Genomic DNA, 26,245 nt, shown 5'->3' on the forward strand with positions numbered 1-26,245 from the left:
CAGTTCTGCAAACCAATCCTACCCTACTGTGTATAACAAAATACCCAAACATTTCCTTCTCCCCATTTTAGATGGCAGGAAGATTAGCAGGCTGAGAGTACAGCAGGTATTAGCAGTGACTGAGTAGTCATGGAGGCCTCTTCTTCGCTTGAAAAATCCATGGACGGAGTCCAAATTCGTCTAAAAAAAACAACATTATATGTTCTATTATTCCATTTCTTTTGCCTCTGAGACAGGATTCCACCAGACTTTATATTTTATAAATTGAGACGTAATCTTCGTAAATCCATCATGACTCCTTTTGTTTAGATCCCAACTGATGATGCTTAATTTCTGTCCTTTTTAGAAGGTCGGAGTTTGGTAATGTATTTTTAATGACATCATTAATTGCTCTTTACACATATTTATACTTTTCACTATGCCAATTTTATGCATCTACACTAAGCCATTATCTTCATATAAGAAGTACTGGACATCAGTAGAACATACAGTGTACTGTCTACTATATAAATGGTAGCTTAAACATTGTTGAAAAAACACATATTGGAGACAAAGAATTTCTATAGAGATTGTATTATATTTCCAAAAATATATGTACAGTCTATTACAAAGGGTACAAAGCAAAAAGGAAATGTCTATTTAACAAGAAATCTTCAAAGTAAATTATTTTTCAGTTCTGCTGTTGGGGAAAGTACTCATGACCAGTGAATATTTTTTTATATTCTCATCACAGAAAAATAAATAATAAATTGACAATTCATATTACTGTACATTAAAACTAAAGAAAAAATGAAAAAAAAAAAAAAAAAGGAAATAAGGATTCTAGATGGAAAACCTATTTGCTGTCTTTGGTCCTAAATGAGAAATTATGTACAACTGAAATCTGGGTGACAAGAATCATCTGCAAGTGAGATAGAAAAATATAGTGCATTTTAATGTATTCAGAGCTCACTACAGAGTAATGTGTGTGTAAAAAACAACAATATAAATAAAATGTACAAGTTTTACAATTAGAACATATACAAAGTTTCCCTCGGATCGCTGATCTTTCTGACACAATCAACAATGCTGAACTCTTTGGAATCATCCACCCCCTTTATAAAGGGGTGTCCACAATTTTCAGCTGTTTGTCAAAGAAAGGTTTGAAAATAACAATTGCTATTAATTCTGAATTCAATCAATCAGCCACTCAAGTCTGTTTAAACAGTGCTGAAACATAACCTCTGTGAATGTTTCTGTTCAGAAAAACCTAAACAGTAAGTGAGCTGAAGCAAACAGGACAGCGAGATGACCGCTCCAGCAAAGGTTAAAGATGATTTATTTGACGGATCGATTGTATTCAGGCCTTAATCTCAATTTGGCTCAAATTGCTGTCTCTACAGGACCCCTAGACAAGGAGAGGGAGGGGGGGGGGGGCATCCATGCCCTGGACGTGAGGGCCACCAGGGGCCTTCTGTTTGAGATCAGAGCAGGGGAGGATAGAGAGAGGACGGAACGCTGCCTGTGAACTGGAGGGTTTTGTGCTGACTGAATGCCTTTACGTTAGTATTCAATTCAAAGGCTTGGCCTGGACCCAACTGCTGTGTGGATAAAGAGCAGGTCTGTGACACAAGGCCGGAGCAGGCATGGTCTGATTCCCGGGTACCCCCACAAGGGACAATCCCTTTGGACTGGGCACAATGGAAATACATCTAGGGAAAGAAAAGGCAAAGTCGCTAATGGTTTTACAAATGCTGAAACTCAGTGACTGAGTGGCGGAGCTCAGTTTAGATTTTTCTGACGGCCAATCTGTGTTCAGGGACATATGTCGGAGGTGTGCTTAAATGAAAGACAGAAAACGTTTCATCTTCGATAATCTAAATCGTTGTTCAGTCCACAGGAGCATAAACAGCCTCATCTGTAACATACACTGTCTTCTCATATTCATACCAGATTATAACTTCTCAATAGCATTGTGAACAGCACAACTTTGTTTTTACAAGTGCAGTTAAAAAACAATTACATTTCAACGACTTTCAATGGGAAAAAAAAACAAGTGAACCCTCCATCAGAGAATACGTTGCTGAAGACATATTCGACTGAGTAACATTCATTTGTTTTTAAAAAGAAAAGATTCTGGATGGCACCTTCAGATTGGCTTTTAGCACATCTTAGTAGAGCCCATTCCTTATCTCTGTGCCCTTATTACCATACGATGGGGCAGGGAAGGGGAAAAGAAACTCTTTTATGCGTCTTACAGTACATCACACACATGCCTGTGAAGGTTGAGCAAAGACAAATGACTAGACTAAGTGGGCTTCTCTCCTGGCCAAGGCAGGGTCAGTACTATACGTGATTTCACAGCATGGTCTTTTGAAACAGAACATTTCTGATTCGAGATACGTCAATGGCATCGATGGTTGAACGGGGCCATGCCATTTTGCACAATATGTACAGTGGAAACCCAGTCCAATATGGTTCAGGCCTGAAAATTTGGTGTTATAAAATGTAGAAGATGATGAGCTATATGTTGCCTCTACGTCACTTTGAATGGCACTTCCTTGGTTGTTGCAGTCACATGTTTTATACGTGTGTAGCCTATGATATAGCCATTAAGTAATTAGGCTTCCATGGCAGAGTATATCTTTTCACGGAAGGCATGGTTACGCTATAATTTGATGACACGCTTACCCATGTATACCAATATATGCAACAAGTAATGAGGCAATCTTCAGTAGAAAAGTGCACGTTTCTTTGCCATGGGGAACATATTATTTTCCAAACCCTTTCTGCAACTCAGTGGAGTGTCTGCAAAACATAGCACCTTGAAATCTCAGAGGAGGACCTTTGTTTCCTGGGGTAATTATTGCTCTGTTTGTCAATCATCTACACTACAATGACTGTGTCAATTGTGGCACTCAACTTAAGTGAGCATGCACTTGATTTTGTCTTTTCAAGTTAAGGATGAAAGGATAATACAGATAAAAGAGGGACATCTCCTGTCAATCCTGAATACAAGACCTCTGTCTGAGGACTAGACCGCAGAGAGAATTGCCATTGAAGTGCCTAAAATAGTAGCAATACATTACTCTAACACATTTTAAGGCAGTATTACAACTAGAACACGTTTCATTGATTCACCCAACTCTAGTCACGACTCAATTACGAAACAAATACTGTTTGTTGCAACAAAAAGTATCAAAAGGCACTACGATGGCAAAACTTTTTGCGGTGGATCAAGACATCCCTAGTTTTACAATCTTTCAATAGTGCTACCTATCAAATGAGCAGATAACAAAAGTTTAAAAGGAAGAAAATTTGAGAAAACCGTAAGTCCAAACGGTGAGTAGTGAACACTAAAATTGCCCTTTTCTGCTTTTCATACAAGTTTGATCAATCTAAAACAGCCTCATTGGTACTATTTTTAAATTCCTACAAACAAATTTAAAATGTTATGATTTATAATAACATGAGAATGCAGGAAAAGCCTACAGCAAACCACTCCTGTAAGCTTAAAATAACCAACTGCATACTTAGTCTGATGCAACTCATCTGAGGCACAGGACGACCATTTTTCACTTCAAAAACACAGGAAGAAAAACACAACTCACTGCAAACAGTTAAAACAGCCAGGAGTGTCTCAAGACAAACTGGTCGAAGTACCTCTAAATCTTCAGCAAACAAGTTCAAACACCACGTTCCTTGTCTCGCTCCTCTGAAAAGGAGTGTTTACCCTGTTGTAAAGTCCAAATAGAAAAAATAATAGTAAAGAAAATATTGATGGATTACTGTACGTGCCACATCATACCACTTCAGATGACACAAAATAAACAAACTAGAAAATAACAAAATACTGAAACCACCGCAAGGGTAAAATTGTTAGTTTTTTTTTCTTCTTTTTTTTTGTGAAATCCATTGACGGTGTGCAACTAAATCATTCACAAAGATAAAACAACAAGGTAATAAGAATTCAACTCCTTTCCAACGTGCCATTTCCATTTGATATGTGGTCGAGAGTTCCGAAGAGCTTTCATGAATCGTCCAGGTAGTATGGCCCTTTCTCTCTCTCATTAGCACCCATTTTAAACAGGAACTACAATTCTTTGCCAGGGAACAGGGGAATGATTTCAATCCGGACATCCGGAAGATTCAGACACAGGAGTCTTTTGACCTTCGATGATGATCCTAGTTCCGGCCCTAGCGCTGCTATAGATAGCTCTGTTGCCCAGTCCACCGTGGGCCATGAAGTCTGTCACACCTGGATGCCCGTGCCGTGAAGATGCAACACCTGGGCTCTCATAGTCTGTATGCTGCTCATGATCTTCTTTTGATGACCCACTAAAGTGATCCCCAAACTCATCACATCCCTGCAAGACAAGACAACCACTCATAAATCACAGCTCCGGACCTTGCAGAGATGAAAACAAGCTTGATTTACAGGCTCAGGTATTTCATTAACGAAAAGAAAGAAAATAAAAGTGTGGAAAGTGGAAATCTCTAAAAAAAAAAAAAAAAACTGTGAGACAGGCTTGTTCATGAATCACAAAGATGAAATTTAAATTCTGTCTTGCGGTAGTGTCAGAAGGAACAAAATTAATTACAACTCTAGAAAGTTCTGTGCTACGGTATGTGGCTTTGAGCCGAGCAGCTCTGAAGACCACCAGTGTGACCACTTCCATACAAGTGTCTCCTTACTCAATAGACATCCTGGCCACAGACTCCAGCGAGCCGTAGCCTGCCGCTGTGAAGTTGTCTCTGTATCTGTCCATCTTGATGGCTTCCAACCACTCCCCTACAGAGCGGAATGAGGTGAAGTCTGGTGTACTCTGGTCCAAAAGTGGACTGATCGGTCTGGGGGATGTGCAAGAGGAGAGTTGGCATTGCTTAGCGTGAAAGGCAAACACATTCGACAACTAACACAATAAAGATACAAAGTCACATTCAGTAGACACCCGAAAGCACTGTAAATTACATGAAAAGAACAAACTAGCCGAATTAAAATGTCAATCCGTTTCTGATTTAAATGCAAAAACAGCAGTTTGTCTCTTTATTTTGGTGTGTTTTTTTTTTTTTTAAAGCTCAATATGCGATGAATAACAATCTGTCTTCAAATCGCACAAATGGTCTCTTGAAATGGAACTGCTTTTTAACCATTTTTGGGTTACATTCTCAATCTCACCAAGAGGAGATTGTGTTCCAACTGTAAATAGATTTCATTTGACAAATGTCACAGTGGGGTCCAGAGTTCCCACAGCACTTGAAAGTCCCAGGAACTCATTATAGGGATTGATTTAAAAGGCCTGATATTGACCATAAAGCCATGAAAGCTGCTTTGGCTTATTGATTCTTTGGGATTTATCTTTCATCTGCGAACTCCCGTGAATAAATCAACCAGTGGATGCTTCGGATTGTCCACTAATTCAGTTAAATAAAATTGAGTAATATATAAAACAAAGCATAATTCAAAGTTTTATCACGGTGAAATCTAATTCAAGAGGTTTCGAATGTATTTGTGTCTCCTTGTGGTTTGTAAGATCTAACGAGACGAGCCTTCCTTACCTCGTACAGGTTCCTACTGGGGTTTTCAAGGTATTGGGATTACGAATCATCTTATCCAGGATGCCCACTATTTGATCAAATTTAGGTCGATCAGCTCTGTCTTTCTGCCAGCAGTCCAGCATCAGCTGGTGCAGGCCAGGAGGACAGTCCATAGGGGCAGGAAGGCGATAGCCTTCCTCTATGGCTTTTATAACCTACAGAAGACAAACAGAGAAAGGGGTTTTAAACAGCCATTACTGACACAAGTCACAGATCATTGACATTTATCCTTTAATAAATATGTCTATAAACATCTCTAACAGTACATCATCATGAAGGTTTGCTACAGAAGATGTGGTGTTTTGCTGACAATAGCAGCAAGACTAAAAGAAAGTGAGAGACTGGCCAAGAGTAGATTTTTTGACCTGTCTCAGCACAAAGAAACCAAAGTTGGCGTGTCACTTCTGCATGTTTACTGAATTTTGGAGACACCTTGAATGTTTTGCAGCTAGTGAAATAAAAGTGTGAGTTGAGTCTCTGTAACATATCAGCTGACGGTCTAAGCTCCCTATAGATCTATTCTCTCTTATCCCGGAAACTTTGTTGACGTTTGCAAGACTGGAGGTTTGAAACACGGTATATTTATTGTCATTGAGTGCAGGATTGAGTACCACGTATTAAAGTAATATTAGTGTTGTTCTCCCATGAAACCAACCCTATGTTTACATGTCTCAACATTCCGCTGTATTTACATAAATCTATTGAAAAAAAAAAAAATGTCTGCCTTGCATATAAACTAATTACGTTATCAATTTGCATTACTAAATGCAAACTATTAAACACTGGGTTTATAAAAAATCTATCTTGTGGGAACATAAGTGGCTATGGACACATTTGATTTGACTCCTCCTTTCGTTCTGGGGTTGTTTATTCATCTGGTATTCATGTCAGGCCCATTCCAACAGGCTGATTTGTGGAGAGAGAAGTGTCAAAACACTGAAACTGTTTTGAGGAAATGTAAATATTGTTCTACTGCATCCCTGGAGGAGCTGTTTGCCAACATCTTGACAGGACACAAAATTCTCAGACATTGATGTCTGTCAAATAGCAGAGAGCCCAAACGATCTACTGTATGCAACTTAAATCCCCAATCATCTGGATTAGCATTGCTGACGGTTCAATCAGCAGGCTTCTGGTCAGAAGAGGCAGAGAATTATAATCATGATTAGTTCCTCTGCTGAGAAGAGAGCTGTTTGTCCCTTTGTGGATATTATGCTGTTTTATATAACTCTTTATTTCACTACAGGATAAAACTAACGTCGGTGCATCTGTGGTTAAAGGACTAGCAAAGAGTGGCAGATAAAGCTTTTAACTTCCTACATTGAAATATTTTTGTTTTAGGTCTCCACTCCTTTGGAAACTGTAAGAGTAACAATGTTGTTATTTATTTGTAGGTGACTGATACTTAGAGTGGAAGCAAATAGCTTTTAAAGTAATGGATATTGGAATGACAAAGCTGTTTACATATTATTACATTTACACTGAATACATTTTGTATTCCAAGTATATGGTTTCCTATTATTATATGTGCACTTTATGAATGTCAATCCTTCATAGTATAATAATGATACCATAACCATAGTAACGCAGATGCACATCTTAATGTTAATTATGGACCCATTTTCAACCAAATCCTGAGATTAAGTTTTCTGATAATCCTGAGTTACATAGTAACAATAAGGGACTGGACAATCAGGTGACTGTGGAACATAGTGTACAGTGAGGCAGCAACTCACATCTTGATTGGACATGTCCCAGTAAGGCCGTTCTCCATAGGACATGACTTCCCACATGACAATGCCATAACTCCACACATCACTTGCGGAAGTGAATTTACGATACTGGATGGCTTCCGTTGCAGTCCATCGGACTGGAATTTTTCCGCCCTGTTCAGTAAAACGCAGGTCAGTGGCGGGAGTAAAGATCAAATTCATTATATCCTGCATCTTCCCCTAAAACATCAATTGAAAAGAGTTACCATATTGCACACAAGGTCAGCATAAAGTTACAAAACAGCGGCAGAGGAAACCGCTTGCTTAGCATATTGAATGGGGCCGGGCATGCATGAGCATGCAACCATATTTCAGCTCCACTACGAGTGTGGATGGAGTTGAGTATTCCGGGGCAGGTCTGGGTGTCTGGGGCAGAGGCAGAAGCGGCAGGTCTAATGGACTCACCGTAGTCGTGTAGACAGCCTCGGCATCGTCGTCGATCACTCTTGACAGACCGAAGTCAGACACTTTACATACGAGGTTGCTGTTGACAAGGATGTTTCGAGCAGCCAAATCTCGATGGACGTATCCCATGTCTGAGAGGTACCTCATCCCCGCCGCTATGCCGCGCAGCATGCCAACCAACTGGATGACTGTGAACTGACCGTCGTGTTTCTGTACAACGCACAGAAAACAAACCAGGTCAGCAGGTGACGGCACTGTACAGTCAAATGAACGACAGAAAGCTGATGGCAAACGCAAATTTTCGATGAAAAACAGCTTGTGTGATATAAAAGGGTAAAGGAGAAGTAATGTCATTATGTGTGTCTGGAGACACTTGACGAGCAAGTACTTACCCTGAGGAAACCATCTAACGAGCCATTCTCCATGTATTCAATCACAATCATGACCGGTTTCCCTGAAAAAAGGTTTACAAGTCCTATTCATTCACATAAATATAGCTTTCAAGTGTTATGTCATGTTATGTTTCCTACTAAATATACTTTTTGTCCCTTGGAATTTTCGGCGCTTTGTTTCATTGGTTTATAATTGAGTGTTAACATCTGCTCCTTATATTTGCGGATCTAAAAAGAAGAAAGCTTGACTAATTACGCGCAATTGTTTTCAGTGACATCCGTTCCGCTTCGTTAATGTTTACATTCTATAGCATTTTTTATATTTTTAGCTTGTATTTTACATAATTGCATGAAAATAAAATATTTTGTGACAACATAACATTTAAATAAAAGGGCAAACAGCAAAAACAAGGGCCAAATAAATATTCACGCAACCTTAACGACAACCTTAACGACAAGCTGCTTCTCCTGGTTGCTACGGAGAGCTGCAGTCCTTACCTCTGGTGACCACTCCTTCTAGATGGACGACGTTGGGATGGTCAAACTGGCCCATGATGCTGGCCTCACACAGGAAGTCCCTCCGCTGTTTGTCTGTGTAGCCTACTTTCAGGGTTTTAATGGCCACCGACACATCCCTCTTCCCTGGCAGCTTCAAGCGGCCGCTGCACACCTCTCCAAACTCTCCTGCGGGACAGGGGAGCAGTCATGACCGAGAGATGAGGGGAAATTATGACACTTCCTGTTTGACAAACTGCTTCGTGTATTTTCAGACAAAACAGCTGCGCTGCAGGAGAATACAAATTGGAGTATGACATCTTGCTTTACTCAAGGGAGTGTAACAGAGACCTATAAAAGACATGCTGGAGATGTATGGATACTGTAATTGACAAAATCTTTAAAACCCTCGTGGCAGCAATTTATCAGTCAAGGCCATTTGTGCTTGGCCGTCTTCAAAAATGTAGCCCACCCATTAATGGCAATGAACTTTTCCCCCTTTTGCACTATCAATATACAGAGTGGAAAATCGTGTCCCCATTCAAGGTGTAAATATTCAGCTGTCATTGTGATATATGAGAGCAGAGTGGGACTAAGCTGAGAGCTGTGAGACTTGGTTAAACTCACCTGCTCCAATAACTCGCTCAATCTTAATGCAGGACGCATCCAGCTCCTTGGCAAATTGATGGACAGCCCTGTTCGGGTCCTCGTAGGTTTCAGGGTCAATGTATGTTTTGGTGCCTGGAAATTTAACTGTAGACGGGTAAGAGGATTACTGTTACGATTTAATATGCATACGACAGCCCCTCCATTACCAAAGGCGATGATTCAGAAAGAATTACAAAACAGTCTGCAGAAGAAAGGCACAGGTGGCCAAAGGTCTTCCTAGAAAAAACACTAAACCACCATTTGTTTTTTTTCCCTGTCTTTTGCTTGAATAAAAATAAAAATTGTATTGCTATTATCATTATTTCTCTCACTGACATAATATATATATTTTTTTACAAAACATTTGAAATGGCCGAAATGGGATTTTATGGTTGTCACCCATCCTGAGTGATTTTTAGCGACCTAATTCTGTAAACCCTAGCCACTAAATTGAAAACTGTGGTAAAAATACATAACATTAGTGATAAGAAATTGCAAAGCAGTTATTCACCTTTACCATTTCATACAATATCACAGCTTGATGAATATGAAGAGGTCTACTATAAAATATTCAGTCACAGAATGATAAAGGAATACCTCATAAATATACAGGCACATACTCTGTAAATAGGGGGTGTAAAAAAAAACATTTAGATGACTACAGATTGAAAAGGCCACCGTCTGAAAAAAAAAGAGTGAGAGGTTCTAACCAAAACCAAAACACCACAGCACTAATAAATAGAATTCTGTGTGTAGATCAGTGCATTCTGTTAACCTCATTACTGCATATCAAATTCCACAAATTACAACATTACATCTCATCTTTAATACCACAAGCTATTTAATAAGATGCTGAAGTATAAAACCATAACATACTGGATAAAACCTCAAATGAAACCAACTGACGCTCTACAATGCCATTATTAAATTACGAATCAGCTCCAGGCATGATAATGCCTGACAAAAAAACTAATAACTTTCTCCATCCTCAAAAAGGCATGTCGGCCGATCCAGAAACATAAGCACAAATGCTTTGTGCTTCAGCACAAGGCGAAGGCAGTTGATATTTCCCTCCCCTCCGCGCTATAATTGCTTCGTCCATCCAAGCTGTCACTGGATCTGATAGGAGACGTCTTATCGTGACTTCCTGTGCTACACGGTGGACAAAGTGGGCCTACATCTTGAATGTACACACTATCTGGCTGCTGTCACCTGGCCCAGGCTCGTCAGTTAATACCGCAGAGCAGGTCTCTCCATTAGGGCCCACATCAGCTGCCTTGTTTTAGGCAGGACGAGCCGAGGGCTCCGGCGCTCGATCAGTCAGATACTTAGCAGAGGCAAACCTGGGCTCCCCAGCCCTGCCCCCCCCTCCCCCCCCCCTCCCCCCCGCTAACACCGCATCATCTGACACCCTGACCCTTTGTTTCCATATCAGCAGTTTGCCTACGGCAAAGATCATTACAGCTTCACTTGGGATGCTGTCGGAAGCTGCATCTCCAGGGGCATCATTAGGGGCAGTGTATGACTGAGAGATAACAGTCTCTTATTGGTAAAGGAGCCTGGAAGGGGACCATGGGCTGGAGTGAACTGTGTGTACATCTCTACTTCCAGCATCACCAGGAGCCTGTCCCTTCGAAAAAAGTGCCAGTTTTTACATTTTTAATGAAGACTTCTCTCTTTCAGCTGAGCCCTACACACTTTCACCGCCGGATCTCCAATTCATGTGTTTGTAGTTTCAGGATTTCATGTCCTCAGCTAGATAGACATGTATATTAAATCCCAAACAGATGTTGCTTGATTGTCCCCAGCCTAAGTTCAAATCAACTAAAAGTGGGATGAAAACGCATGGCTCGCAGTAGCGTTCTCTTGTCTGGACACGCATCCTGTGGTGCATGCGGTAATTGAGACGTGTTTAAGTGTGTGTGTGTGTGTGTGTGTGAGCTGATGAAAGCAAGCACTCACATTGGAAATACAGCTCCTCATCCCCCTCTTGATCCGCTTTGCTGTAGCCACAGTGCCTTGACAAGCAGAGAGGAAGAAGAGCAGAGTCAACCGATTGTGTCGAAGAGATAGACTGTATTATACAGGGATCCTAGCACAGCTAACGCGGTGCATGACAAGTCTGTACAGATAACCTGCTGAGAGGAGGGAGCGGGGCGGGACCAGGCCCTGGCACCATTCTTCCTGCTTACTGCTCTTTAACTCAAGTACTCCCCTCTGATATCACTAGCTACCCTCTCAAGTAAGAGAAGCGTTGAACAATGTGGCTATCCCAAACATCTTTTCATATTAAACTGGTCATATTAACTGGTAATATGGTCATATTAACATGTATTTAATGTTAAGTTACCCAGATGGAAGCACAGTATATTACAGAGATATTTTGTCAAATGAAAACTAGGTTGCGAGAGCAGGAGAAGGACATGCAGGGAGTCAAATGGATATGTGACATCATACGTGCATGTGCACTCTGCATTTATTTACACAAGTAGAACCGACTGTAGGGCATGCAATGATGAAGATGCCAGCCATGCTGATAAGGCCGTGTCCATCAGTGAATGCTTTCAATGGTTCCTGCCATACAGTAGGGCTTTGGGAGGAGATGGCAAACAAGTTAAAGCCATACTTCACCCAGCCCTGAGTATCACACACACCCAACCCCTGCCCCCACCCCCCCCACACACACACACACAGAGCATTCCAAACCTTTTATTTTGGAGTACTTTTGCCCCGTAATGGATCCGTTGCGAAAAAAATAAATACAATCATGCCCCGAAAAAAAGCTATAGCTATAGTTTCTAGAAAATGATGCATCACAATCCATTAGCACAGCATGCCACAGATGATAGGTGCGTGTGTGGACTCCACTGCTATGGAAGCCCGGGAGTGACAGAAAGGCTAATTGACAAGCAGAGACTCACAGGAGCGGAGAGTCAATGGGGCCCGCGAGAGCGTACCTTCTCCCAATGATGAAGCCAAACACCATGAACACCAGGATGATGGTCCCTGCCACGGCCACCACCGCAATGATGATGACGGGGTTCTGCTCGCTGGAGACCGTCGCGGCTGAAGAGTGACACACACACACACACACGGAGAGACAAAGGCACACAGTGTGAACTTGAGCACATCTACCCTGCAAATCTATAGGAAAACGACAGAGCCAATGAGGAGAGGGGGGGCTAATCACCCCCCCCCCTCCTCCCTTGCGTCTTCCGAGAGATGAGGAGGGCTGCAGCTATTTCGGGGCCATCTGCATACACACTGCTCTACTGTTTCAGAAAGTGGGCTTGATAGTCCCAGATGGAGGCTTGGGTGCCCTTCATATGGAACAATGACACATTCAGGTTGGACTGTTTCCCGTTCAGAAAGCTTACAGTGGTAGGCTGTTTGAATTGACAAACCGACGATAGCTCAAAGAAAACGGCTCCAGTAGCCCTTTGTACTGTCAGCGGGTGCCGGACTGGAGAATTCTTGCATTTTTTAAATGTGTCTGCGCTGTATAAATACTGGGGAGGAGAGCAATGATTTCTGAGTCTTGACAGTTCAGGAGAGAACAGTACAACCTGACTTTAAAATGTAGCAACGAATACAGCTGTGTGTAAGTACATGGCTGTGTGTGAGTATTTCTGTCATGTCGAGTGTGTGTGTGTGTGTGTGTGTACCTGTGGCCTCCTCCTTGGTGGTGATCTCCAGCCGGGGGCCGTAGGTCCCGTAGCCTGCTGCGGTGAAGGCCCTGATCTGGAACACGTAGGACGTGCTGGGCTTCAGGTTGTTCACCGTGGCCGATGTCGACTTGGACTTCACCGTCGAGTAGATCCGGTCCTTCTGTTCCTGTGGAGGTGAACACAAGATTGTTTGATCTAAAACACCTCAGCTTTGTATTATAGTCCTTGAGAAGATACTACTTTTTTTTTTTCCTTTCATTCAGTCTTCAATTACAATGTGACCTTGATTTATTATATTAACCCTTGTGCTGCCTTCGGGTCACATGACCCAAAGGTTCATAACGAACCATCGTTGTGTTTACCCAATTTTACCCAATACAAAAACAAATAAAAATAATTTTCTTTTAACCTTTGCAATGTGGGGGGTCTGAGACAGCCCAACGGTTAAAAGAAAATGCTTCACTTTGTTTTTGTATGCTGTAAAGTTGTCGCAATACGACGGTGGGTCACAATGACTGATGGGTCAGAATGACCCGAAGATAACACAAGGGTTAACAAAGAAAATATGAGTCTGTTTAACTCCTGGGTAAGGAAGAGGGCACTGTCTATACAGACTCCCTTTTACCGGACGAAAACACTGCTACCCTGTGCTCAGAAACCCTTCAGACGTAGACTGCATGTACTATGTACTTTGTTGTTGATCTGTAAATGATTTGCCCGGCGAAAATACCCCAAATGGAATGCCAAAATCTGTTAGGAGTGAAGTCATGCTTGTTTCCAATTTTACAGCTGGCCAGACTACAGCCTGAGTACGTGACAGAGCAGACTGATTCCTGGGTGGCAGAAGGGTTCTGACCAGCAGGCCTCACACCAGGGCGCTTCTACCCTGCCTTTGATTTGTTGTGTTCAGTCTATTCGTCGAAGAATTGCCGTACCCCCTCATCTGTTCTGAGTTAGATCACATGGGGGTGTGTAGTATATTATATATGAGGGGTGCAGGAGATGCAATAACATATTGTTCACTCTGGCAGGGCAGCTACAGTGCTAGGCTGCCGTGTGTGTGTGTGTGGCTGTGATGGACCACGGAATGATTAAAATCTTATGAGCATCTCATTCATTATTGCAGTTAATTTGCGGAATCTCGCCGATTCCACTCACGAAGGCTTACTGATATGATGTAGAAGGAAGTGTAGACAAAGTGAATGCAGAGAGGTCCGGGACACAGAGAGAGACGGGGACAAGGGGAGATAAAGGAATGTGTGAAAGAACCGGAGGAACAGAAGATAAAGAGAAAGTCCAAAGTTGTCTGTTCTAAGATATTCAGGGATGAAAGGAACAACACACAATTCCCTCTCTCTCTCTCTTCTCTCGCTCTCTCTCCTGCTGCCTCTTTTTGACGTTGATGTATTCTGCCTTGCGTGTATCACACACTCACTTTCTCATAGTACTTGATCTCGTATTCGGTGATGACGCCGTTGGGCTGTTCCGGCTTCTGCCAGGACAGCTGGATGCTCCGCTGCTGCACGCGCTCCTTGATGACTTCGCTGACTTGGGACGGAGCTGTGTGAACAAGACACGTCAATAAGATTTGGGGGAGAACTCTCTCGGCACACACACACACCACTCCCACACACACACATATACACACACATCCCCATCCAATCAGCTCCTCTCTAATCCTCTTCCAGGGCAGACAGACAACACTCCGACACTGATGAATATTCACACGGCCTCTCCTAAATGTTTACCTCATAATGGAAATTTCAATTACAGTGCAAACAGCAGAAGATAGCATTATCCCAGCCTGTGTAAAACTACAACATGTGGGTTATGAATGACAATTAAGTTAAATTAATTCTAGAAACACCCGTGGAACAGACAGGCACTTATCATGACAGAGGCATTCAAAAGCTTTTAGAGACATGTACCTGTAACCTTGTGGCAGCATTATGCACAGCGGCCACCTGTCGACCTTCGCATAAATGAAAACTTGTATTTCTTTTTTTTCTAACATCACCTTAATGTCTAGCAGCAAGCATAAAGTGCTGTTGAAGACTAATGTAATGCACTTTCTGACAAAATGCTTATCTTCAGAAGTTACAAGAGAAAAGGTTGCAAAACTAAACGCAAAAGGTTAGGTTAGACCGAGATGTATTTTTATTTATTTATCAATTAGCAAAGATAATCTGAAGACATCAAACTTGATTCATGAGATGAATCAGTCATGCATTGCTGGCGCTAGAAGATTGGTACGTGCTACCCTGACTTCCAGTCTCAACCAAACATCCAGCTGACAAGTCATGCCTAAAGATCTGTTGGCCTCGCAATGAAAGACAGTCAGAAAACCACAAATTATGACCTTCTCTTCTACATAACTACAAAAAGAAAATAACCAAAAAAGGACAACGCTCCTAATATCAGCAAGTGAAACAGTACACTATTATTAAGAAGATTTCGAGCAAGAGGGGGGAAATTCCCTAAAGGGGTGAAAATAAAATCCCTTAATTTCGGTGGTGAGGTTGGACCTCAAATCGGATGAAGTGCTAAAGTCTGTGTGTCATGCTCAGTGACCTAGGGTTTGCCGGGGTCCATACCACGGGATGACCCCAGATTTGTTTTGAAATGACCTTGTACTAATCAGGCCCCCTGGATTAGAACCTCATTAGGCATCATGTGCATTCCTGACAGTAATGCACACGACAGCAGACTCCGAAGCTCCCGTCAGCAGACCAGATTTTGACAGGTCCGACATAATCCACCCAAAACAAACCAACAATGTATCCCTTTCAGGGTGGAGAGACAGTTAAACTGACAATTAAGTTTTCTACCCCCCAGTCACAACAAGCAGTTACAGCAGCTTAATAGAGTCGAACTTTGAAGCTTATTTTCCGCCTCTTGTACAGAGACTAGCCCCCCGAGGACCAACAGGCCCTTCCGTTTGCTGACGTCAACCCTCTGGTTCACGACCACCTCAGACGTCTCCGGCCACTGCTCCACTGCACCTTTCTGATCTGGCATTTGTTTCTGCCTCCCTCACAATCCTTCGTATACAAGTGTCAATTATCCTCCAAGGGTTTCCGCCATGGATGTGGGTAGATGCAATTTGAAGTGGCATTTGTACAGCTGAAAACCCTTGTACCACAGTAATTGGATCTTTTTACCCTTTACTGTTGGTCACTTGGCAACATTAACTGTTTGTTTAGGAGGTGAGCAACTCCTTTTGAGATCTCTGTCTCTGCGTGAGCTCTGATGCAGTTGCTACAGGACTCAGAGCACAGGACTGCTACAGGACTCAGAGCACAGGACTGCTACAGGACTCAGAGCACAGGACTGCTACAGGACTCAGAGCACAGGACTGCTACAGGACTCAGAGCACGGGACTGCTACAGGACTCAGAGCACAGGACTGCTACAGGACTCAGAGCACAGGACTGCTACAGGACTCAGAGCACAGGACTGCTACAGGACTGGAGCGAGTGATCACAGCGAGGTGTTTCCATGACGAGACGCTCGTACACATCACCGGAGAAGGACGCAGACTGTGGCATAAGATCTGCAGGCCCGTCCTCCCCTCCACCTCCCCTCCCATACCCCGGGCCTCAGCTGCCGACTGTGACTCAGCCAACCACCACCCCGCCTCGCCCCCCCCCCCCCCCCCCTCCTGAAACCACACCCCTCAATCTCTTAATCGCTCCCTCACATCGCCACGGGTGACAGGAGAGCCGGGGTCGGCAGTGTTTTCACTGACATCATTAGTTCAGTGAACAGCATTAGCAGACGTGGCTTGCACACAAAATAAAAAAGGTATGCTGTCTGGCGGTAATCCTAAAAAAGAAAGGAAGGGTTGGTCGAACGTGGACTGAGACTTGTGCAGGGTGAGGAAACGAGGAACCTCGCGTTCTGTGTTAATTCGGAGGAAAGTATGCTTCTCCTTCTGGTAGCTTCTAACATCCCCTGTGGATTCCTCAGCCAGCACCCTGTGACAGCCTTTAATGACATACTTAACATTACGGAGACCAGAGCCAGTCAGCCAATCACAGACTTTTAACATACCTGAGGGGTTTAGTGTACCAGAAAATTGTATAATTGTTATGCCTGTCTTAAAGGGACTGTTTGGGAGGCCGTCTGTGAAGTCATTCTGCAATATTAGAGAAAGTATAAGTGACCCCAACACCTTCTCCTGTAAAGCTAACTCATCCGGAAGCCACTCTCTGCCACGCTACGCATTTGAATACTTTATGAATACATTAGATGCAGGGATTTTAATATCGTCTTCTCTTCCACAGCTGGCTGCTTCGGCTCGATAGAGGCTGAGGCGCTGAAATGCCGGTTTATTGCATAAGCTTCTCTCTACTCCTCTGCCTGGTTTGTGGACCATACCACTGCTATAAACTCATCTTTTAATTACCACAGTACTTAAGTCATGGTTGAGTATCTCACACCCACTCTATTGATTGTTTTGGAGTGCACTAGATTATTTACATCTTGAAAGGTATAGAGCCCTTGCACGAGTGTTAAATGCGATAAGAGATGAAAATCATTGTGTGGTTCTACAACACGCAATATACTACTGACAATTACTACATCAGCGATGCCTACACCTACACAGTAGGATATAAAACAACGACAGGAATGGGCTTGGTGTAACACGGGAAGTACCTCCGACATGCTGTATATTACACACAGCAACAATAAAAACAAACAAACAAAAAACTTTATAGTACCCTCTAAATTTGATCCTGTTGTAACCACAAGTTTGATATTTATGGCCCACTTTGTTAATGCACTTAATTTTAATAGACTTGGGCCTTTTTCAGACATCTTTTCCAGAAGTCAATGAATACATCAAGATTGGCGACAGTATGGTTCGTGGGTTGACACTAACAATGTATGACATCATCAAGATTACTTCCATTTGACATTGTGACTCACAAAAGAAAGAAAAAAGTCCCTTGTATTAAATGTTGGCAGCACCCTTATGAGATCGGGGCGTTTTAAGCATTGGGGCAAGGGAGGCAAGGGTGTGAGCGTCTGTGTGCGTGTATATGTGTGTGTGTGTGTGTGTGTGTGTGTGTGTGTGTGTGTGTGTGTGTGTGTGTGTGTGTGTGTGTGTGGGGTTGTGGAGGGAGAGAGGGAGAGAAAGAGAGGGATAGAATAGAGAGCAAAATAGAGATAGACACAGATATAGAGGTAGAGTCTGAAAGAGAGAGAGAGTTCCCTTCAATGTCACCCACATGTTCCCAAAGCCAACCTAACTGGCAGTTGAGTTGCCTGGACTAGTAGCAGCCTTGCCCTAGCAGTGAAGGTTATTCAATCATTCAGTAGACTGCACACTCTGAGCGGACATGAAAAAGAAGAGGACGACTCGCTGTCTTCTGTGCTGGGCACAGTCAGTGGAGGCTCAGTGAGTCAGAAAATAAAAACGGCAGACAATGATGGGCCTCTGCTTTGATGAATGCGAAGGGAACTGTCGGAATTGCCATGACAAGGTTCTGGCTTGTGGGCCTCGGCACCGCTGTCCTCTCTGAGCGCCAGTAACGGAGCACACACACACACACAGTCCCCAGCCGATGCTGCTCACAGCTTTGTCACCACTGCTTAGAGTCAGGACGGGAGATGGAGAAATGGACCAGCGCAGACGTAAATTGTTCAGGCCATTAAGTAACGCTTTCATTTTTTTTTGGGAGGGATCAAGGCTTCAGCTTTCATATGGATGACATTTCTGTGGAGTCCTTTCATCTACAGCTAAACTCACGGCTCACTCACTCAGTCTGAAACTGATCACTTTTCAATTTTCATTCTCTTTCTACCCAGTCATTAAGCAGATCTGGAGGATTTTAGCCACGCGTCGTGGCTGAAGCGATCACGTCTAATTCAGTCACTCTGGATCCCTCACTTCAATGTCGATGATTCTAATTCACCGCTAGTGCTTACTGAAATGAAGGCGTGTAAAAATACCCTTGAACAAGGTGTGCTTCAAAATAGAGTTAGTGAGGGACTGGTGGAGGACAGAACGTTACCTGCATAACAATGCCAGGCTGGGGGCACCTTTGGTGTGCAGGCAGCGAGGTCAAAGGGGACTCCATTTGAAAGCAATTAGCCAGGGCCGATTTAGGGGAGGTGGAGGGGGAGGGGAGGAAACAAGGATGAGCTTTTCATGTTCCACCCAGAGCCTGACAGCTCCAGTGCTGATTAATACATATCTTACCCCTCAACGCTGACAGCCCAAACTGTGCCATCAAAATGACAATTTCACATCATTATTTCCCCCGCAAAGACCTTTTAAAAACCACCCCCTCACATATTCATTTGTATTCTGTGAATCAACAGGGAGATATCAAACTCAATTTACTTTGCTTTAGAACTTTTCTGAAGTGTAACGGTCTGCGGTGGAAATTGGCGGCTGATATCATGCAGTGGGGGTGTGGTCATGAAAGAATGTGTAAAAACTCTCTCTTCAGAGTTTAAACTGCCGGTAAACCTGGCGTGGACACGATCAGTTCCATGTCCAGGGAAGATTCCATTATTTTAGGTCGCCTGTCATCCGCACATAACATCATAAGTATAGCCTTGTTCCAAGCTGTGCAACCCAGAGCTGAAAGCCCAGCAGATGGGTCAGTGGGGGGAGATTGCATCGGACACCTTTAATATTCATGCTACACTGACGTGCACACAGAATGTGCAGTGTGCATGATTTCCCTGGCATCACAGCCTGACAGGGAGTTCATTTTACCCAGTGATGGGAGTCCCATGCTGTGAACTCTGTCATGATCTCAAAACGACATCAGCTTTCGTAACAGATGCAGAAATCACTGGTCAGCTTTGTTACATAATTGTTTAGCCAGCAGGACCCCACTTATGGGAGGAAGTACTCGACTGGTTTGTGTCAGTGACCAAATTAGGGAGCAGGGTTGGCAGGCTATCATCAGCTCTCAGAACACACCCTTCTTCCCTGGAGAGGACAGGAACCAGGGGTCGCCTAGGTATTCATCTCCCCCCGTGTGGGGCATGAATAGAATCATCTCACACCTCCCCTACCATCCCTCTGAGCCACATCATCACACATCACCTCACACACGGTATAATAGGGAACTAATGTCATCATCTTCTGCATAGAGACATTAAATAGGGGGGGTGATAAATGAGTTCTTGCGGTTCAACAATTGTGCTCTGCCTTAATATGTCGGCACATAATTGAGATTAAGGTCATATGTTTTCAAAGGCCACGTGAGTATTTCTTCATTAAGACATTGGATCATTTAATCAGACAGGCTCATGGAATATAAGGGCAGTGTAGCCAGTAAGTGAAGGAGATAGAGCAGGTTCGGGGACGTACATGTATAAAAATAAAGACCCTGAACTCAACCTCTAATCTTGAAGGTTTTTATTTCACACGCAAACCTAGAAACACGATTACCCCAAAAAACATCCTGGTATTCCAATGAGATCCATTGTTGCTCCCATCGTGGAATACAGAGCCCTACTGAATGCAATATGTTACTCTAGCTGCCAAATTAAGAGGTTTTGTTGACTTATGTTGGCAATCAAAATTATACCGACAACAAACAGCAGGCCGGTTTCCGGAAATAACTGACAAGGTCACAAACCGAGGAGAGGCTTTGTAAATAAATTTCCATTTTGTTCAAAGGCGGCTACTTTCCATCTGAGCTCACTTCATCAGAGGTAATCCTTCAGAACTGCTTTGCTGGAAGATGTACAGTCCAATATCCTCATCAACTAATTGCAGAATTTCCTGAGATCCACAGAACTCACGTCCGAGACCGCCTGATGAAGCCACAAGAATAATTCCATACTTGTCTAAATCATTGATATCTAACTGCTGCTCAGCACACTGAATGTCACCAGGAACAGGCTCTGGCACAACAGATGCAGCACAGATGAGAAATGAAAGCCCTGGGAGATGCAGTAATGTAGACGCTTGGCTTTGCCTCATCCCTGCTCCAGTGACCTTTCTGGTAGGAGCAGCTGCGAGGCCTGTCTTTTGGAACATGTGAGCAGGCTAAGCAGAGCCGTGCGTCTGCATACACAGGGCCTTTATCATTTATCTTAATAAAACAAAAGGCTTGGGAGCGAAAAGGCGCAGAGTCGATTACGGCACAAACCGAAAGTAGCTTTGCGACTGTCGGTCTTTACAGGAGCTGCTAACCAGCCAGCCAAAAGTCCCACCACCTCCCCCCCTTCTATTAAATGTCAAAGCACAGCCTCGGGGCCCCTGCACTCGCATCGAAAGCCTTGATTGGACATCTGAGCCATGCGGGGATTGAAATGTGAGATAATTCACGAAATGCAGTGTGCTGTGGACTGATGTGGCTGCTCAGGTCAGGATCCCAAGGCAATGCTATTATTTCGAGGTTTTTGGCATCATGGCCACTTATCTGTGTCTTCCCACAGTGGCAGCTCTTCCTGCCTGCACTCTCATCTCCTTATCAGCAGTGAATAAATCTTAGGTTTGGCAGCAGGCACGAGGAATATTAAAATTTCAAATTAAACCCCCACCCCCATTTTACTGAATAAGGGGCACGCGATGATCACCAGGGGTTGGCATCATAAACATCCATTTATTATAGAAAATACCTCTGTCATCACGAAGATGATCATATTAATCAGAGCTCATATGCTCTTTAATCACAATCTTGGACAGCATCCATCCCAGTGAAATCCCATCCAGAGGCCCTCTAGCCGTCTGTAAGCAGCACCAGGCAGACTGGTGCGGACACACTCTGCTGATTGCCAGCAGATCTAGGCCAAGCCGGCAGCTCTGCGAAGCTCAGGCCCATACCTGTGGAGTACAGTCCGAAGCCAGACCATCACTCCACAGCAAGCAGAATAACCTCTCAACACAACATTGTGGACGTCTGTGGGGGGGCGGGGGCTGGGGGGGCGTGTGGAAAACAAATGCATCACCATCACCTCGGTTTCTGAGTACCTGAGTCTGTCAACACATCCAATATACCATCATGTGAGGCCAGAGCAGCACATTCCACACTAGCTTATTTGAACATCAGACCTGTGTTTTGTTATTTCATTTGGCAGGCAGACTGGAAATCATCCGCTGTGAGTGGACCACATCTGCGATAGTGTGGACGTGGTCCCTTCTAGACAGATTGGCTTCACAGCAAAAGTGAAGGATGAGTGGGCCTGGTTCAGTTCAACAAACACTTGAACACAGGTGGTAGCACAGACCAAATGAAAAGAAAAGATAGATGGCCAGATCGAATACGCACAAGGAAAATGTAACAGAACTGTAGTGTATGACACAGGCACCCTGCCTGGTTGTGCGGCAGCTTGTTATGGTAGAGGTGATCTTGGTTTTCAAGATCACAGGTCAAAGTCACAGTCTCGGTTATAAGATGTGCTTCAGCTCGTTCATATGTGCCGGTAAATCACATCCAATAAAAGCCAGAGAAACAACTCCACCTAGCAACGCCTAGCAACACCTCACTCCGCCTCCGTGTTTTGCAACGCGATCAATGGCACCTCCATCCCCGCCACGCGAAAACAGCGTCTCGCGCCCAGGAGATAATGACCTTACATGGGGAATCTGGAACCTGTCAGAGTGGGCGTAGAGCCAGACATAACTCACACTGCAGTGACAGCCGAACGTGCCTGTCCATGCGAAAACAACATCAGGCTGGCTGGTCGAGGCCTGTCCTGGATGCAGAGAGTGCATTAGCGGAGTTACTGTGGCTGGCGATTAGGGACAGAGCTGGCACGCCCACCAGCCCAGCCGGCAGCAGCCAGTAATCACAGGGAAGACCCGTGTTGCAGCAGCAGTGCCGACCGTGATGACTAACCCTGCCCTCAGACACTATGCCTGGGCCAGCTGTGCTGCGCCGGGGCAGACGGCTGGAGAAAGAGATTTGTGCAAAGTCTTCTTAGTCACTCTGTCTGGAGTCTTTTTGCGTCTGTCATCGCCGGTGAGCTACTCGCTCACTCATCTGTCTGATGTGGGGGTTGCTTGATGTCTTCTTCCCGTTCAGTCAACAACAAAATGACAGGGCATGACGGAAACGAGACATGTTCGCTCACAGTGATTGGGCGTGCCTCTTGACTGGCTCACAGTGATTGGGCGTGCCTCTTGACTGGCTTAACATGGCACGTAACACAGTCCGACGACATGTAGCTTGTAGTGAATACGCTATTATAGACTCACGTACTATTGATGGTTCATCTACAGTAGAAGAACGCGTTGATCCTTTAAATGACAGACCACCCAGCCAAATCTAGTACTTCTGTGTTTTATTAGCCTACGGAAACAGTAACTGATTGTGATTAATGACTAGTGTGCATGCAAAGAGAAACTCAATGACTCTTTGGGGGTTTCTGATATCACTGGATAAAAGATTATATCACACGCTTTTCAGACTATTTTAGAGTTGGTTTGCCACAACTCCTTGCTTGTACCAATCTGTTCTGATCAAAACTGTAACAAGGATTTATTATAACGTGTCAGGTAGAGGCTGTTTGCGGTGCTAAAACTCATTGGAGTCTTACACACTATCCACACATGGTTGGACATTAGGCAAAACAGCAAGAGAATAGCTGGAATATTCCCAGAGTCAAACAAATGCAGCTTTCTCTCTTTCCCTCCCTCCCTGCCCCCAAACCCCCCCTCCCCCGCCCCCAACCCCCCCCTAGACTCCCCAGTAGGAAGAAGTTGCTGATTTCAAATGGCCGCAGCCCTCCCTGTGCCGAGTGATGTGCTACCTGCTGAAACAAAGACCTCTCTCAGGTGTCCGGCCGAACCCAGAGCAGCAGAGTCTGCCCTGCCCTGCCAAGACAAACCCAGAGCAGCAGAGTCTGCCCTGCCCTGCCAAGACAAACCCAGAGCAGCAGAGTCTGCCCTGCCCTGCCAAGACAAACCCAGAGCAGCAGAGTCTGCCCTGCCCTGCCAAGACAAACCCAGAGCAGCAGAGTCTGCCCTGCCCTGCCAAGACAAACCCAGAGCAGCAGAGTCTGCCCTGCCCTGCCAAGACAAACCCAGAGCAGCAGAGTCTGCCCTGCCCTGCCAAGACAAACCCAGAGCAGCAGAGTCTGCCCTGCCCTGCCAAGACAAACCCAGAGCAGCAGAGTCTGCCCTGCCCTGCCAAGACAAACCCAGAGGGTCCTTTGTATGTGTCCCTCCCACTCCACCAGGCCTGTGAAGGACCATAATCGCTGGGCAGAAATCGGCTTCTCTCCTAGGCAAAGTGCCCACCGCCACTGTAATATCTGCTGGGCAGAAAGGCAGGCTCTGTTTACCTAGAAAGAAGTCCCTTCTCCTCGTCAACGGTGTTGTTTGAATGACAGGGTGAGACTCACAGAAATGAGAGTGGGTTCTCTTGTTGGTCCCTCCTCTCAGCTGGTGGAGTACTGGCTAAGCTGTACTGCCCACAGCTTTGTGACCTCTCACCCAGGAAGCAGAACAGCTGTGGTGCTTAAGATTAGCTGTTTGTTGTTGAAATGAGTTTAGCACCACACCAAGAGCTTCTGGTTACATTTACTCTGAGACTGGTCTAGCTTTTGAACAGTCAGTTTTGTGAGGGGAATAAAACTATCCGTTTAAAGCTTCCGGAGTGAATTAAATTATTGTTGTGAATTAAACATTCCTTGGCATCAAGATCCAATCTTAATTTCATAGTGGGGAACATGAAATCATGTGTGGTAAGACCTCACATTTTACACTTAGTGACTGAACACGGTGTACCTATCATTATAAATTATACCTGTAATATTATTTCATGGTAATTATACCTTGAAATTAAATTCAGCTGCCTACAGTTTTTATGATTTATCAGGTAATAAAAAAGTTAACAACTTTCTAAAGGACCTTGGCAATGAAAAAATATTACTTGTAATAATTAGAATGTTAAAGTGTCCTGACATGATATCAGTAGGGGGAACCATGATATTTGGAGAATCACCTTCTTTCTTCAGGAGTTTACTTCGTTAATGTTTATATTGAAACAGTATGCAATTAGACTAACCCAGAAGTGAGCTTGATGAATCTTATCAATACAATATAGAGACTTGTATAAACTTATGTATAGATATATGAGGGATTGACTAAACGTGAGGGACAGACAACCATTAAGGTAATTTATTAAAAAAATATTTCAAAGTCAAAGCTTGTGTGAAGACATGCCCAGCAATAATCTTTTGGAAGTATCACAGCAGTTCAATAATGTGCAATAAATCTATGATAAGGAAACATGCCTTGTCATTAGAGAATCACGGATGGTACTTCTTTCTAATTGCTCCATTAAGAGAATAATAATTTCTCTTTTGGGTTCAAAGCAAGACGTCCCATGGCATTGTGGTGAGGTTACTGTAAGTTTTTGAAAATGACAAACTAAGGAAACGGTTCAATAAAACTCAGCACAGGACAAAATGAACGATGAATCATCTCTCTGTGCATGGAACGAACAGAGCCTGTGGAAAGCATTGAAATGTGAGGGTTGAATAAGAAAGGCAGTCAGGCTCTTTGAAGTCGGCAGGCTGATTAAAGTTTGGAGTTCAGTCAGGCACAAATGCTCCATCTTTTCTTAAAAATAAAAAACTCTTCTGAATTGTATTTTTCTTTTCTCAAATGAAAAGCAGGTATAGTGAAAATAAGGTTCTGGAAAACATTCCTGTAAAAGCAGGAGAAAAGGACGTTGCCTAATCTAATACAATTGAAAATGTGCCTGGGTCAAATAAATTCTCTGCCTCCACACCAAACTAATCAGTAGTCAATGTCCTGAATGACTTTTGTGTTGTCTCTTAAAATGTCTGGCCTAACACAACTGACATTAATCAAACTGCACAATTAAAAAGCTGTCCCAGCATGTTCTTTGTTTATCAATTGAATGGTCTGTCCATTCATTTAATTCCGTATCTAACTACCTTGTTGGGCCATGCAGATCCAGTATGGATGCAGTGCCCTAGAGAGAGAAGCCACAATGACAGAGTGGGAGAGAGATATTCTACACCAACAGGACCACCAGCAATGAAGGAAGCACACACGCACACACACAAACCTTTAAATAGACGACACAATCTCTTGACAATCACCAAAAAGGATAACAAATCCAACAGAAATTGGGCTAAGAAGGCAGCTTACGATTTCTGCATACAGAGGATTTAGTGGGAGCAAGCCTCTCAATTGAGAGATCAAGTAAAACATGTTGATAAAGATAGGCCAGGTGTCACTTTTTTAAGCTTTTGTGTATTGGCCAAAGGCTTAGCCATTACAGTAATTGGTGATTTTTCCATGTTAGACAGTCAGGGAGAAGCTTAACACTAAGTGG

At 43.7% G+C, this 26,245-nt stretch overlaps 1 protein-coding gene across 4 annotated transcripts in view; it reads right to left on the minus strand.

Annotated features, from left to right (window-relative positions):
• Positions 1–238: 238 nt before the first annotated feature.
• The window catches only part of epha7 (eph receptor A7), a 58,277-nt gene continuing 32,270 nt past the window's right edge, over positions 239–26,245 (minus strand). Inside the window, exons 6-17 of one of the 4 annotated variants that reach the window (XM_062466969.1) lie at positions 14,393–14,517; positions 12,955–13,123; positions 12,247–12,355; positions 11,252–11,307; positions 9,269–9,382; positions 8,645–8,830; positions 8,147–8,208; positions 7,755–7,964; positions 7,314–7,529; positions 5,539–5,732; positions 4,675–4,830; positions 239–4,346 (exon numbers count right to left, since the gene is read on the minus strand). In XM_062466969.1, coding sequence (XP_062322953.1) covers positions 4,232–4,346; positions 4,675–4,830; positions 5,539–5,732; positions 7,314–7,529; positions 7,755–7,964; positions 8,147–8,208; positions 8,645–8,830; positions 9,269–9,382; positions 11,252–11,307; positions 12,247–12,355; positions 12,955–13,123; positions 14,393–14,517 — 1,712 coding nt within the window. In that variant the 3' untranslated portion in view covers positions 239–4,231. Of the gene's footprint in view, positions 4,347–4,674; positions 4,831–5,538; positions 5,733–7,313; positions 7,530–7,754; positions 7,965–8,146; positions 8,209–8,644; positions 8,831–9,268; positions 9,395–11,251; positions 11,308–12,246; positions 12,356–12,954; positions 13,124–14,392; positions 14,518–26,245 lie in introns of all 4 variants that reach the window. The other 3 variants (XM_062466968.1, XM_062466971.1, XM_062466970.1) reach the window with 3 other exon arrangements.

Source organism: Osmerus eperlanus, chromosome 8, assembly GCF_963692335.1.
Source record: "Osmerus eperlanus chromosome 8, fOsmEpe2.1, whole genome shotgun sequence".
NCBI lineage: Eukaryota > Metazoa > Chordata > Actinopteri > Osmeriformes > Osmeridae > Osmerus > Osmerus eperlanus.